At 46.0% G+C, this 15,947-nt stretch overlaps 1 protein-coding gene across 1 annotated transcript; it reads right to left on the bottom strand.

Annotated features, from left to right (window-relative positions):
• Positions 1 to 9,822: 9,822 nt before the first annotated feature.
• On the bottom strand, positions 9,823 to 10,389 carry LOC103288935 (diamine acetyltransferase 1-like). The gene has a single exon (XM_054718550.1). It carries the CDS (start codon positions 10,301 to 10,303, stop codon positions 9,881 to 9,883), a length of 423 nt encoding a protein of 140 aa, XP_054574525.1. The 5' UTR covers positions 10,304 to 10,389; the 3' UTR covers positions 9,823 to 9,880.
• Between the last annotated feature and the right edge of the window lie 5,558 nt (positions 10,390 to 15,947).

Below are 15,947 nucleotides of genomic sequence, written 5' to 3'. Positions count from 1 at the left end.
AAAACCTAAAATATCTGATTCTTGCTCAGGCCTCAGTCTTTCATTCAAGCGTTCTTATTCATCAAACCAGTCTTTCCTCTTTATATCTTCTCTTGCTTCCACCCAATAATGAAATGGTTTTGTTTTATAATCTGGCACCAGGGAATGACACGAACCGCAGACCTCTCAAATGAACACCTGCTCCCTATATTTTGTCGGGGAAAGAACTGGCGGACTCTCTGGAGGGACTGAGAATACATTCATTTAACAACCTCTGAGCGAAGAGAATAGTGGTTTTTATATATTTTCTTTTTACTACCAACAGGTTAACAAATAAAAAGGCTGTGCAGCTTGTGCTTTCATCACGGGGGCCCTTTCTCAGGCCCTGAGGGCCTCTAGCCATTTGTGTGTGTGGCAATTTGGTTCAGCTTTAATTTGTCGACTCTTTTGATGTCTCACTTTTGTTCTTGGCAATCTCTGGAGTTCTTCCTGGAGCCACCTGGCTCACCAGGTGATGTGGCTTCAGTTATAAACTTTGGTTGATTGAGGTTTGGGGATCTGCAGATTGTGAGGTAGGCCACAAGTCCTAGCAGGTGGCTGGTTTTTCCCTCACAATATTTAAAAAATTGGAAATAAAAAGTTAGGAGATTTTACATTTTAAAAAAATCTCCATTTCCAGACTCTTTTGGAAGAGTGGAAGGCCTGGCAGTATTGGGTCCACTGCCCCAATTTCCAGTGCCTGGCTGGTGGGAGGGTGGCTGCCACCACCTTCAGATGGCTGTGATTCCCCATCGCCCACAGACACGTTCCGCCCTCTCTGTTTAAAACCTTTCAGGCTTCTCATTGCTTTTAAGACACAGACCAACATTTTTTTCCGTGGCCACAAGGCCTGCACAGCCTGCATCTCCCATCTTGTTCCAGGAATAGTAACAGCAGACACACGACAGAGCTGAAGCTGTGCCAGGCTCTTTCCGTGCTCAGGCCAGCTCTGGGAGAGAGGTACTATCGTTATCCTCTTTACAGATGAGGAAAACGAGGCACAGAGAAGTCAAGTAACTGGTCCAATAACACACAGCTAGGAAGAGTTGGGGCTGGGATTCAAATCCCCTTGCTCTTAACCACTCCCTCTCTTTGCATTCCAGTCGCAGGGGTCCCTCCCACCACAGGCCATCTAGTGTGTTCTCCTGTTCTTCCCCAACTGGGTTTCTCTCCACCGGACTGGGTTTTCCCTCATCCTTCAGTTCCAGCTCAAATGCCACTTCCTCGGGGAAACCTCTGTGTCTGGACCTCCCCCCCCCCACCAGAGCTCATAGTTCTGGTTCCTTTTCTCTGAAGCAATCCTTCAATAGAAGATTCTGTGATGATAGAAATGGTCTATGTTTGTGCTGAGCGGCAAGGTAGCCACAGGCCACATTGGTTGTTGGGCACTTGGATCATGTGATTGAAGAACTAAATGATCCATTTTGTTGAATTTTAATAAATTCAAAGTTGAATTAAAATAGCCTCGTGTATCCCTAGCCAGTTTGGCTCAGTGGATAGAGCGCTGGCCTGCGGACTGAAGGGTCCCAGGTTCGATTCCAGTCAAGGGCATGTACCTTGGTTGCGGGCACATCCCCAGTGGGGAGTGTGCAGGAGGCAGCTGACCGATGTTTCTCTCTCATCTGATGTTTCTGGCTCTCTATCCCTCTCCCTTCCTCTCTGTAAAAAATCAATAAAATATGCACTGAGTGGCCAGATTATTATGATCTCTGAACGCATAATAATCTGGCCACTCAGTGTGTGTGTGTGTGTGTGTGTGTGTGTGTGTGTGTGTGTGTATTAGAGGCCCGGTGCATGAATTCGTGCATGGGTGGGGTCCGGCCAGCCTGGCCAGGGGGGAGGGGACATGGGTGGTTGGCTGGCCTGCCTGCTGGTCGAACTCCTGGTAGAGGGGACAATTTGCATATTAGCCTTTTATTATATAGGATATACACTGAGTGGCCAGATTATTATGCGTTCAGAGATCATAATAACCTGGCCACTCAGTGTATATATAAAAAAATAGCCTCGTGTGGCCAGTGGCTACCGTATTGGATGGCACAACTTGAGAGCATTTGTCTCACGTTGGAATTAGGCCCCCTCGCTCCTGCTGATTTGATCTCTGTGTCTCAGTCATAGACCATAAGCCCCAAGAGGGCAGACATGGTGTCTTGCCACTGTATCCCTGACCCTGAGTGAGTGCCTGCCACATCCCAGATACTGGCTGAATGGACAAACTTTATAACTTCTGTCTCTACCAGAAAAGAGACAGGAATGCGCTAGAGATGGGGAATCTGAAACCCCAGGGCAGGGGTGACATTGTAACCGTGTGGACATTGGGGGCAGAGCTGCTTTTGAGCCCAGGCTCCAACTTACCAAGCTCTGTGAGCCTCAGAAAAGTGGAAGCGGTAATAATTTCTATCTCAGAGGACTGTTGTGAGAAATAGAAGAGTAATAGTAGACAATACTAATAAGGATTTATTGTGAGTTTACCATGTCTTCTAAGAGTTTTCCATCTATTATTTTATTCGATCCTCTCAGTGAGCTGAGGCATGGAGGGGCTCGGTGACATGGGGACATGCTGGGTGGCACAATGGTGTGGTCATATTTGAGCTCACCTGTTTCCCTTCTCATTGTGTGGAGAGTCCGGCTCATGGCACAAATCCTAGCGTGTTTGACTATTGCCCTCACTCCTAACTTTGCTCCCTCCTCCCGCCGCCAGCTCCCCGGGGTCCAGATGCAACAATGAAACCCTGTTGTGTGAGCCCTTTTTGGAGGCAGCTCTGTGTAGCCAGGGCTTTTGTGGGGATTAATAGATATTACTTGACAAAAGTTTTTGTGACCAAATAAGTGTAGAAAATGCTTAGTTAAGCAAGGGACGCAGATTTCTTTCTGCAGGACTTCTCAGTGCCTTTAGTTGATTTCTAATCCAACTTCATCTCCAGTCATGTTTCTTAGGATTACCAATTCTGATTTTTTAAAAATAATAGTTTATTGATTTTTAGAGAGAGAAGAGAGGAGAAGAGAAAAATAGCCATGTGAGAGTGTAACATCATTTGGCTGCCTCCTGCACGCCTCCCACCAGGGATCGAGCCTGCAACCTGGGCATGTGTCCTGACCAGGAATCAACAGCAATCTTTTTTTTTTTAATATATTCTTTTTTTTAATTTCTTTATTGATTAAGGTATCACATATTTGTCCTCATCCCCCCATTCCCATCCCACACCCCTCCCCACACATGCCCCCACCCCCCTGTTGTCCTTAACCGCTGGTTAGGCTCATATGCTTGCACACAAGTCCTTTGGTTGATCTCCCCCTTTACCCCCACCCTTCCCTACCCTCCCCCTGAGGCCCGACAGTCTGATCCATGCCTCCGTGTTTCTGGGTCTTCAACCAGCAATCTTTTGGTGCATGGAACGACATCCAACCAACTGAGCCACACCAGCCAGGGCCCAATGCTGACTTATATTTAAAAAGGGAAAACTACTTTTCTAGTTGCTTTTGCATAACTATTTCCCCTTTGTGTCCCCCAAGTCTTAAAGTATCTGGAATCTTTTGTGGTACTTTGAATGTTAACTAACCAAGTATTCTGAGCCACATGATATGTGTGTCACACAAGGTGTCCTGCGGGATAAAACCAGCATTTAAGGATTGAATGCTTACTGTATGCTGGTGACTCTACCCATATAATCCTATTTATTTCTCATAAAAGTCACATGTAATTTGATTGACTGGGAAACGGAGGCTCGGAGAGATCAAATATTCAAGGCTACCCAGGTAGTGAGGGCTCTTTTTGGGCTTCACACCCATTTTCAGGCCGACTCCAAACTCCACACCTTGGAGTGGCGGGATGAGCATGAACTTGAAGGATGTCAGAAAAGGAAAAGTAGAAACATGAGCAGCAACGTGGGCAATAAAATGAAAATAAAGGAGCCCCATGTGAGTTAGCTGGGCCACAGGCTTACCTCTGGCTGGAGTGCCAGGGTTGGGGAGATAATTGAATAAGTGAAGAACAGAGTTAAGTTTCCTAAAAATTGACAAGCCAATAAAATGACAGTCTTCATCTAGATTAGAGGATGGAAAATGGGGGTAATTGGAAGAAATGGGCTATTTCTGCCTCCTTTGGCTGAGCCCTGGCAGACATTACATGTGTTCCATTTGGATCAATTGTGATTTTCCTGCCCTGGTTCTAGTCTTTGTCTTTTTTTTTTTTTCTTTTCTTTTCTTCTAATTTCTGAAAAATGACTTTGAAGCCAGTTTCTGAGAAATGACTTTTTCTTTTATATGGGGCTGCTTATTGTCATTTGCAACAGTTCCTTGAATATTAGAAATAAAATCTTTAGGGGACAAAAAAGCTTGCCTCTCTCCCATTTGGGACTAATGATTCTTTTGCATAAAAGAATGACATGGAACTTGGGAGCTCTAAGCGTAAAGAGGGAAGAATGGAAAGTGGGCTTGAAGTCAAAGCATTTGGGTTCCAGTTTTAGTAGAATTAGGAGCAGAGGCAGCAAGCTGTGTGACCTTGGGCAAGTTTCTTAATTTCCTCATTTGTCAAATGAAGGGTTTGAACCAGGTCATCTCTCAGATGTCTTCCGACTAATATTCCATAACTGTGAGCTTACTGTCTGGGCACAGGGTAAATAAATGTACAATAAAAATAGGACTGCTGGTGAGGCTTGGGGTGCTGGTCTTGGGGAGTATCGAGGGGGGTCTTTGGGCAGGCTAGATCTCCTTCATGACATCAACCTTGAGGATTAGAGGGGCTCCCCCAAACCCTGGATCCTATGCCATAGCTGGCAAAGTGGCTATATGAAGGTTTTCACCTCAGTCTGGCCACTTTACTAGCTCAGGGGCCTGGCCAAATGACATTACCATACTGTAACAAGTGTCCCAGAGTTTGTAATACACTGTTGGTTCTGGAAATCTCTGGTATCGATCAACTCACAGGTGTTTTCCACCTCTAAAATGGTTTCAAATCAGTTATTTTCTTGACCTGTAAAACTGAAATAATATAATGTACAGACTCACAACAAGGGTTCAGTGGCATCATCTGTGAATAGTGCCTGAACATAGAAAACGGTAAGTAGGTGCTCAATAAATGCCTGTCCGCTGACTCTGTGTGTGGTACTGTGGCTGTCTGCTCTGTCTAATCCTAGGCCCTTTCTGCACCCCCTCACCCCCCCAAAACATCCTTCTCCCTTGCAGATGTCCTTGTTGTCCACCCTGCTTTCTCCTTTGTCCCTTTCCCTGCCACCTGCCCGATGGGTTGGCCATTTGGCAGGGTTTGTTTTCCAGTTTTCCCTGCATATTCCTGTTCCATGTCCTCCTTGTCTGAGGATGGAATTCTCAAAGTCAAGGTTCCTTTTAAATACAACAAAGTGTTTCTTTTTTAAAAAAATTTAAGTGATCCATACTTATAACTACAAATCTGAAAAAGAGGGGAAGGAAAAAATTAAACTCATAGTAGTCTAAAACTAACAGCCAAATACAGTAGTGTAAGCTCTTGGGTCATATTTTCTTTCTTTCTTTTTTAAAAAATATATTTTTATTGATTTCAGAGAGGAAGGGAGAGGGAGAGAGAGATAGAAACATCAATGATGAGAATCATTGATGGGTCACCTCCTGCACACCCCCTAGTGGGGATCAAGTCAGCAACTCAGGCATATGCCCTGACTGGGAATCGAACCGTGACCTAATTCATAGATAGACACCCAACCACCGAGCCACACCGATAGGGCAGGTCATATTTTCTCGCATTCTTTTTGTTCAGATGTAATGTACTTGAACATAATTGCGATCCTATAATATACATAATTGTGCCCTTGGAATTTTCTTATAACATTATAAATAGCAATCACTTAAGATGTTATCACAAACTCTTCTTAAGTGTACTTAGTAAAGGGCATTTAATACCCCATCAAGTCAGGTAGCCCATCATTCCTTTAACTATTACCTTTTGTTCATCTGAAATATGTTTGTTGAGGGCCCAGGCTGGGTCAGGCGTTATGTGAACCATTGGACACTTAAGTAAGCTATGTCCATTTTCTAATAGTACACATAGTCCTAGGGCAAATAATTTTGTATATAACAAAATTTTTTTCCAAGTTTGAGATGATCTTCTTAGGCTAGACTCCTAGAAGTTGGAGGCAGTTGACTATGGTTAGTGGAAAAACCATAGGTCTCTGAGTTAGACAACCAGCTCCACCTTTCTGTAGCGGGATGATCCTGGACAAGTCACGCTCCCTCTCACCTTTCCTTTCCCATCTCTAAAATTTAGGTTCAGAAGCCTCCTCCCAGGGTTTTGGTAAGGCTTCCGTGGCAAGTGCTGGAATGAGGCCTGGCACCTAGTTAGCCATGAACAGCAACCACCACAACAATGTATATTATTGAGTCTGAGTGTACAAACACTTTGGACCAGGGGTCCTCAAACTTTTTAAACAGGGGCCCAGTTCACTGTCCCTCAGACCGTTGGAGGGCCGGACTATAGTTAAAAAAAAACTATGAACAAGTTCCTATGCACACTGCACATATCTTATTTTGAAGTAAAAAAACAAAACGGCAAAAACACCCGCATGTGGCCCGCGGGCCGTAGTTTGAGGACGCCTGCTTTGGACAGTCTACAGACTTTTTCTCAATAATAGGTTGAGGCGTGTCTTGATTACCCTTCTTAGCTTCCATCTCATTTCAGCTCCCTGAGGGCCTCAGAAAGCCTCAACTAGCCTCTTCTCTCTCTTCATTTTCTCAGGAACCTCCCCAGGAGGCCACAGGGAAGGGAGTAGGCTATGAGGTATAAAGAGAACCAGCGATCCGCCCCCCTAAACTGCCTCCCGACAGGCCTTGGTCCCCAATATCTTCACCATGAGGGGGACTTCTCTGGCCTGGACAGGAGCTCTGGACTTGTTATTGGAGGGTGCAGTTTGAAATCTGTCTCGGCCCTGCAAGACCCTGGCATGGAACCTCTCTGACTCCAGGCTCCTCCGCCGGGTGGAGCCAGTATGCCCTTCCCTGCAAAGTTGAGAGCATTTAAAGGGGCATGTGCCTGGTCGGTGTGGCTCAGAGGTTGAGCATCCGCCTCTGAACCAGGAGTTCACGGTTCAATTACCAGTCAGGGCACATGCTCGGGTTGCAGGCTCAATCCCCAGTGACAGGAGGGCGTGCAGGAGGCAGCCGATCAATGATTCTCTCTCATCATTGATATTTCTCTCTCTCTCTTCCTCTCCATTCTTCTCTGAAATAAACACAAATGTATTAAAACAAACAAACAAATAAAAAACCCATCTGAAGGCCCCAGCCCACATGGTGTCAGTTGAAATTGGTGAAGTTTGGCGGTGGGGCCCCTTCACCTTACACGTTCTCTTCTGCTCAGGCACACAGCCCTCCGCGGAGGTCCAGCTCATTTTCTCCTATGGGACTCGTCCCCAGCATTGCCAGATCTTCTGATTTTTCAAAGATAAGCCACCACATCTGGATTTTAAAAAAAGACAAAGTAATCTCCCAAGTTTCATATGTTAGCAAACTCTCACTTTTCCTTCCAGACTTTTTCCTGCCATCACCTTTTCTGGGGAGTTGTCCCTGCCCCCCCAATCTCCTCGGTGCCCCCCCCCCCTCCACCTTCTGCTTTTCCCCATCATCGCACCTCATCACCTTGCATAACCTCTCATGGCTGCTTACCTGTTCATCTCCCCCACTTGTCCCTCAGTTACGTACCTCGCACAGGGCCAGGTACATAAGGGTGCTCAACAGACATCTGGAATGAACGGATAAATCAATGACTGATGAGCTAAAGCAGGAAGACGTTATGTGATGATGCAGAACCTGCAAACTCAAGGACCAGACTGTTGAAAAAGAGCATCCCTCAAGCTGGCCATATTTGAGATAACGGGTGCCAGACTGCTTGTAGTGCGAACAGTCTAATTTCTGCCCTAGGCCTGGCAAAACACCGCTGGGGCTGGTATGCGGCCATCCTTGCATGTCCCTAAATGGGGACGGATTACACACTTACTCTGGAAAATAGCTATGCTCATGTGTGAACACAAGAAAAAGAAACAGGATGTCAATGACATCAATTGTTAGGGTAGCAGGATATGGGGAGGTTCTTTCCATTAAACATTTTATTATGGTTATAATGAATAATTTGCTCAGTTGGAAATAATTTGGTAGTGAAAAATGCAGAAAGGTACAAAGAATACCATAACAAACATCCCTGAACCCACCATTTTGAATATTTGTCCCTCAAATATCTCTATATGAATGGAAATTTAAAATTACAGATGAAGTTGAAATTCTCTTTTTTCATTCTGACTCAGTCCACTTCCCCCTACCACCTTCTTCTCTCCGTGTTACCCACCTCACACGCTACAGCACTGGTACCCTGTGTTGAGTGGGGTTCCTTCCCATCTTTCTTTTACACTTGGCAATGTTTTTTGAAAATAAAAAATGAGAAAACAAAAAAAATTATCTTTCTATATACAATCCCTATTCTTTTAGATATCAAAATGAGATGTCAAACATCTCATGTCAAAACATCTCAGTTTTAGATGTCAAAACATCTCAGTTTGGGCGACTAGAATATTCTAGAAGGCAACATTGGGAAGAGAGTACCTCTAAGATCCAGATGCTGCTTAATAGGGCATGTTATATGCTCAATGGGATCAGATGTGTCCAGTGCAACCACAGAAATGACAATATATCTAAAGTTTACTCGCCCTAACCAGTTTGGCTCAGTGGATAGAGCGTCGGCCTGCGGACTCAAGGGTCCCAGGTTCGATTCCGGTCAAGGGCATGTACCTTGGTTGCAGACACATCCCCAGTAGGGGGTGTGCAGGAGGCAGCTGATCAATGTTTCTCTCTCATCAATGTTTCTAACTCTCTATCCCTCTCCCTTCCTTTCTGTAAAAAAATCAATAAAAGTATATTTAAAAAAATAAAGTTTACAGCATGGTGGGTACTTTAAATATACACCTCATTTAAGCTTTCCAGAAGTGTGTGAGGAAAGTATTTTGTCCCCATTTTGCAGATGAGGAAAATGAGTTTTAAAAAGGTGACAAGATATCCCAGGCTATTCAGATAAGAGTCATGGCTGGATTTGAACTCATGTCTGTCTGACTTCAATGCTCATGCAGATGAGAGACAGCTGAGTGACAGCGGCTGCAAATGGCTTGAGGCCTAATGGCCAGGGTTCTTGTTTTCATTAATAGGGCTTCTACTCAATGTTCTGTTTTGTTGGTTTGTTTTTTTTCACTCACTCATAATTTTTCTGAAAATTTCTCTCCTTAGGGCAACATTTTTCCATCACCAAAGGTGATTTGTTTTGGAAAAGTTTGAGTAAAAACAGCTCTATATTTCTTGCTTTCCAGAGAATGGAAAAACACGTGCTATTCAGTTGTGTTTTTAATAGCTCCTTTAAGACGCAACACACAGGCACGCACATAAATTATTTCTTATTTGTTCATCATTTCAAACGCCATCCACTGTTTTAAAAAACAGTTGGGAACGTGAGTTAAGAAATTGAGTAACTTTTTTTATTTTTGTATTTTTTACATTATATACTTTTATTTATTTACTAGAGGCCCGGTGCACGATTGGGCCGGGCCGGCTAGGGGGAGGGGCCGCAGGCAGTTGGCCTGACGGCCCTGCCCCCTGGTCGAATTCCTGGTGGAGGGGACAATTTGCATATTAGCCTTTTATTATATAGGATTTTTTTGGGGGGTGGTCATTCTCTTATTTCACTACAAACATGATAGAAAGAAGATAAGTTGAGAATTTGCTCTAAAATACAATGGGAGGTGTAGTATACACCAGCACTCCTCACTCCTCCGCTGCCATTTTTAGCAAATACTCCTTGTCGATCTTGAAGAGTCTCCATCCCTCCTCGCTGGACAGATCAGAGGCACCTCATTTTTTTGTAGGAGTTGGTAGATGGTTTATTCCATTCTGCCACCAGGAAGTGCATGCTGCTGTAGCGACATTTCATCGCAACCTGGCTTAGATTCTTCAGAATTTCTGATCCTACCCCAAAGCCTCTAAAATCACTCATTCTGAAGAAGTCCTCAAGATACAAGAGTTTTCCAATCCATGGGTCATAGGTAAAATAGTACATGGTGAAACGGACAATGCTGTGCTCCTTGGATACTTCTGCCACCAGGCAGTGGTAGAAGGGATGCTCTCCGAAACCATCCTCCAGCAGATCTTTTTCAGTTATTGTTACTTGTTCTTCCATATATTCACATTTAGCCAGGTCCTTGATCAGGCGCAGGATGTCACTGCAGTCGGCCGCGGTGGCAGGGCAGATCACGAAGTTAGCCATTTTCGTCTTTTGCTTTTCTTCCCTTTGCGGACTAAGCCACTGTACTTGAACAACAGGAGAAAGTGGTTCTTCATTCGTTTCCCGGGAGCGGCTGGCACCATGACCCGGGAAGCCTCGGTGAGCAGCTGAAAGACGTGACCAGAGCCGGTGGGGAACTGCCTATATAGGATTTTTTAATCTTTATTGTTGAAAGTATTACATGGGTTCTATTTTCCCCCCAGAAATTGAGTAACTTTTTAAAACGTATTTACTTTCCTTATAAAACCTGTATCCTCTGCCTTAGAGAAATGAATGTGCTTGTGGTCTCTCAACTTGGAGTTATTTAACATTTTCCAAGGACCAGGTGCTTTTTGGGCATTCAAGGAGACTCCGTCCCTTTCTATGGGATTTTCACATGAAAAATCTCCTAAGATGAGCAAGGATATATAAATGAATAATGGCTAGTATTTGTACAGTGTTTTACAATTAAAAAGTGTTTTCACATAGAGAATTTCATCAATGACCCTGGAGGGTAGGGGAAGAGACATTGTTATTCCCATTTTACAGAATAGGCAAGTGGGGGCATTCAGGCGATTCAGTGACTGGACTAAGTCACGTGGCTGGTGAGTGGCAGAACTACCCCTCCTTCTAAGGCCTTCTGGCTCCTAGGTCCATGCTCATTCCTCAGGGAGACAGATTGGTCTGAGTTTTGACTCTGGGGCTTACCAGATGTGTGCCCTTGATGAGACACTCAACCTCTCCAAACTTCATGTCTTCATCTGTCAAAGGAGGAACCGGGATACATATGACTGAGGGACAGGAGAGGAATCAGTGAGCTGAAGAGACACCTGAAAGAATGATGTCTTAGATCAGGCTCACCAAGTAGTTTCAGCAAAAAGGGGGATGCAATGGAAGGATCCTGGGGTTTCCTTTATTTTTTTTTTTTGCATTGGTTCTTTTAATTTTATTTAAAAAATTTTTCAATTACAATTAATGTTATTTTGTATTAATTTCAGGTGTACAGCATAGTGGTTAGATAATTATATACTTTATAAAGTGATCTCCCTGATATTTCTAGTACCTAATTGACATCATACACAGTTATTACAATTCTAGAGGCCCAGTGCACGAATTCATGCACAGGTGGGGTCCCTCGGCCTGGCCGGTCAGTGATTGGGGCCAATCAGGGCCATGTCCCCCAGTCCGGGGGGCACGGTGCGGGGTGGGGTGGGGGGAAGGACCACAGGAGGTTGGCTAGCCGGGCCGGGGGGAGGTGTGAAGCTATGGCCTGCAAGGCCTTGGGTTCAAAGACTTGGAGAAAGGGCTGATGCACAAATTAATACATAAGACAAGAAATATAAATTTGGAAATTATGGGGGAAGCCAGTTGTGATCTGGGTACAAGGGACCAAGTTCCACTGAATCTCCGTTCCCATCTGCTTTTATTTATTAGAATACACAATTGCCTTTCAGGAATGCAAACAGACATATCAAAGGTGATTGTTTAGTAAACAGTAAGATTATCAGGTTGGGGACTTTGCTTTAGGCCATTGAATCATCAGCAGTAGGTAATAAAATGCTGATATTCACCCTGTGAATATCAAAGAGCCCCATTCAGCCTTCTGACCCGGAGTTCTCAAATTTATATTAATTACTGTTGATCTTGGTTCTCAGCAGGGAGGGACTGTGGGAGGTTGGCTGGCCAGGGGAGGTTGACTGTGGGAGCTCACTAACCACCAGGAGGCAGCTCCTGCATTGAGCGTCTGCCCCCTGGTGGTCAGTGCACGTCATAGTGAGTGGTCATTCTGCCGTTTGGTCGATTTGCATATTAGCCTTTTATTATCTAGGATTCCCTATGCTATACTTTACATGCCCATGACTTCTCACATCTCCTTCCCACTCTGCCTGTCTGTTTTCTTCTTTCCCTCCTCCCACACCCTTCTATACTTCTCTGGATATAGGACATATAATGGCCACCTCAGCTCTAACCTATCAACTGTGTTCAAGCACCAACAGAGAAGAAACAGAATTTCTGAGTACTAATTACACATTTTATTTTTATTAAAAGAATTTATTTATTTATTTATTTATTTATTTATTTATTTATTTATTTATGTTGTTAATCCTCACCCAAGGATATTTTCCCATTGATTTTTAGGGAGAGTGGGAAGAGAGAAGGAAAGATACAGAGAAATGTCGATGTGAGAGAAACACATCAATTGGTTGTCTCCTGCATGTGCCCAGATCAGGGCCCGGGCTGGGGAGGAGCCTGCAACCAAGGTAAGTGCCCTTGACCAGAATCGAACCTGGGACCCTTTGGTCGGCAGGCCAACACTCTATCCACTGAGCCAAACCGACGAGAGCTAACTACACACTTTAGAAAGAGTTTAGGCGGACCGAAGTCCAAGTTCCTTCTGAGGGCTGTGGGGAGAATCTCACGTGCCTATCTCCTCATTTCTGGTGGCTTGCTGGAAATCTTTGGCATTCCTTGGCTTGTAGCAGTGTCACCCATTCTATGCCTTCATGGCATTCTCTGTGTGCATTTCCAGGCCAAATTTGTCCTTTGCATAAGGCCACCGACCACATTGGATTAGGGTCCCACCCTATTCCAGTATGACCTCATCTAAATATAACTAATTACATCTGCAACTATCATCCTATTTCCAAATAAGGTCACATTCTGAGGTATTGGGGGTTAGAAGTTCCACCTATGAATTTGGGGGGAAGACACAATTCAACCCCTAACAGCCTGATAGTGGATGCTGTGCTGTACCACTCAGATTACTTTTCAGGACCAAAGGATTTATGCCCACAGCCCTCAGCTAAAGGCCCTTGCTGAGAATTGCTCTCAGTGGAAGAGAGTTTTCTAGTCCAAGGTCACACCCCTTCCTGGGGGCAGCCAATATCCAATGACCAGTCTCTCTGGGTGTGTATAAGGCCTCGCCTCAACTTGGACAACTCTGAAAGGCCATGACAGATTCAGGGCTCTCTTAGGGGATGGCTGAGGCATCGTCTGTGATCACATCACAGCCCAACTCCTCCCTGTGCTCAACCAGCAGGTAGCCACCCTTTTCCAGAGGTGTGGACTCTGCATGCCAACCTCCATCTCAGAGTCTGCCTTCTGGGAGGCCCGAACTGCAATACATCCTAAAGAGCCCAGAGCAGAGAGGAGTCCTGTGACCCCGATCCCAAGGAACTTCCCTATCAGCCCTGTACCCTTTACCCCCGGATTGTGATATGAGAAAGAAATAGACTGCCCTTCATTCAAGGTGTTACTATTTGCGTTCTCTGTCATTACAGCAGGACCTATATCCCAAGCCCTCGGGAGGTTCAGAGTGGTGGTTTGCACTGAGCAGGTGATTATACTCAATGAGCTCAGGTGGTCCTTCTGACCTGGAGTTCCTAGGACTCCCAGATACTGTGAACGCAGCATAGGGGTAGTGGCCTCCAAGCGTGTGCATCACTAGGGAAACTAACAAACACTTGTTTGGGGTTACATCCAAGACTTCTAACATCAATGTAGTGGTTGTGATGGTTTTGATGGTTGTGAGGCAGCTGGCTGGGCAGCATCTGCAGATGGTGTTTGCGATGCCCTGGTATCGGGGAGGGGAGGGTGAGGGCGGGACCTTGCTGAACTCTGCTTAGGGGGACTTAGTTCCAGTTCTGAATGTCTCTCTTCCCACCACTGCTGTTTAACAGGACTAAGTTATTTGAACGTCCCTTGCTCCTCCTACTTCAGAAAGTTGCACAAGGCCAGACTGGGCCCAGATAAAGGGCTTTGAAAGGTCAGCGGCACTGTCTCAATACGCGAGGTGCAGTTATCATGATTGGTATTGACATTAAAAGGCTGTTTTGGTCACAGGTTGTGCGAAGCGATGCTTGACAGATGGTATTCCCATAATGCTCCCAGCGGCCTTGTTACTGGGGGATTTTCCAGTGAATGCAGTTCTCTTTCAAAGTTTTGTTTTGAAACCGGAGAGCCAGTGAGGAACCTTGGTTAATCCTGGATGCGGGCTGAGCAACTCGACCAGCTGAGCCTGGGGCAGGCCTTTTATCTAGACCTGGACCTTTGGTTGACCTGGGAAGAAAAGCTCTTTCAGTCCCTAAGACAGCCGGCCACGGCTGACCAAACGTGAGCTCCAGGCCTATTGCAGTTCCCAGAGGCCTCTGGACGGAGTTGAGCCAAACTCTCTGCCTTTGTCTTGATATGCATTCTTTGGGGCGAGGGTATGTGTGTGTGAGGGAGTGGGAGAAGGGGAGGGGGAGGAAGAGTGAAAAGGGAGGGGATCATAGCGTACTGGAGCTGGAGGGAAACTTAGAGCCATCTAATCCAATCTCTTCATATTGCCAGTGATCACATCACAGATGTGATGACACAAGGCTCAGAGAGGTTTAGTATCTTGCCTAACATCACACAGTAAATTAGGAGACAGCTGGGTGCAGAGCACAGGATTTTTTAAACTTCTAGGCCAGGGGCTGTTCTCCATACCCTCCTCCCCTCTTCTCCCCACTATGGAGGCTGTGTAGACTTAGCACAGCTGGGAAGTTGGGTGGAAGGATTGGACGCATTTGCTTGGACCCAATTTCACTTCGGAATAACTGGTTCCTCCCTCTGGTGTTGCTAGATCCTTGTTAGACTAGCCACTGCTCCAAAGCAGCCAAGGGCACTGACCCCGCTAACCCTGGTTGACCCTCCTTTGAAACGCAGTAGCGAGTTGATTGTGGTCTGATGCAAGGGCCACACCACACCCTCTGCTTCTCAACAGACTGCGCCAAGCACTGCTGGAATCCCTCCATTCAAGGCCCTCCTGGGGTTGCCTCTCTATGATCCCTCCATTTGAGATGTAAATACCCTGGGAGCGGCCACACTTTTCCATCTGACCTGCTATTGTTGCCTGAGCTTGGCTGGGTCTCAGGGCAGGTCCTGAGAGAGAACTGGACTGAGCCCATGTGGAGTGGGGTGGGTGGCAGGGAGAGTATGGAGTAAGGCCTGGGTCGTGGGAAACACTTTTTTCTCATGCACAACTGCAGTGAGGGCTGGTGGGCGCTGTGGGCCCAGCCCCTGCCTGGGTGAGGGGCATTTGACCTTCTTGCCTGATTATCTTGACCTGATCCTAACTTCATATAGGCCGTCTGGGAAGTCCAGGCTGTCCTTAGACATGGCTCCTCCCACATGGGGGCAAGGGGGAGGGGGGTGAGTGCTTCACACCTGAGAGCAGAGGCTACGGGGCGGGGGTTGGGGGTTGGGGGGTGGAGGGGTGGGGAGTAGGGGGCAAGGGCCCAGGCGTATGACTAGCTGACACTTTTGGCCATTTGTGGGGGCATGGAAGGACCTTTCTGATGTGCAAGGCCTCAAGGTGGCCTTGGTGAGAGAGCTGAAGGCAGGCTCAGTGCTCAGTGATGGCCACGGAGGGCTTGGGCAGGGGCCTGTGCAAAGGCTGGGGAGGCTCCTCTCTTCCTGCTAGGATCTCAGGGGAAAGGAGAGGAACCTGCCGACCTCTAAATATACCCTCTCCCACATCCCCATTGGCTCTGCCTTCGCACCAAGGGATCAGCATTTCTTTGGGGGCGGGGAGAACATTACAAAAACAAAGTCAGAGAAAATATAGAAACAGATAAAGAAAAGAACAAAATCACCTATAATCCTATTGCCCAGAGAAACTCAA

This window comes from Eptesicus fuscus, chromosome 7 (assembly GCF_027574615.1).
Source record: "Eptesicus fuscus isolate TK198812 chromosome 7, DD_ASM_mEF_20220401, whole genome shotgun sequence".
Taxonomy (NCBI): Eukaryota; Metazoa; Chordata; class Mammalia; order Chiroptera; family Vespertilionidae; genus Eptesicus; species Eptesicus fuscus.
This window is presented reverse-complemented; position numbering and strand designations above follow the sequence as displayed.

Excerpts from the sequence above, each read along its gene's own strand:
- LOC103288935 (XM_054718550.1), bottom strand. The coding sequence starts at position 10,303 with ATGGCTAACTTCGTGATCTGCCCTGCCACCGCGGCCGACTGCAGTGAC.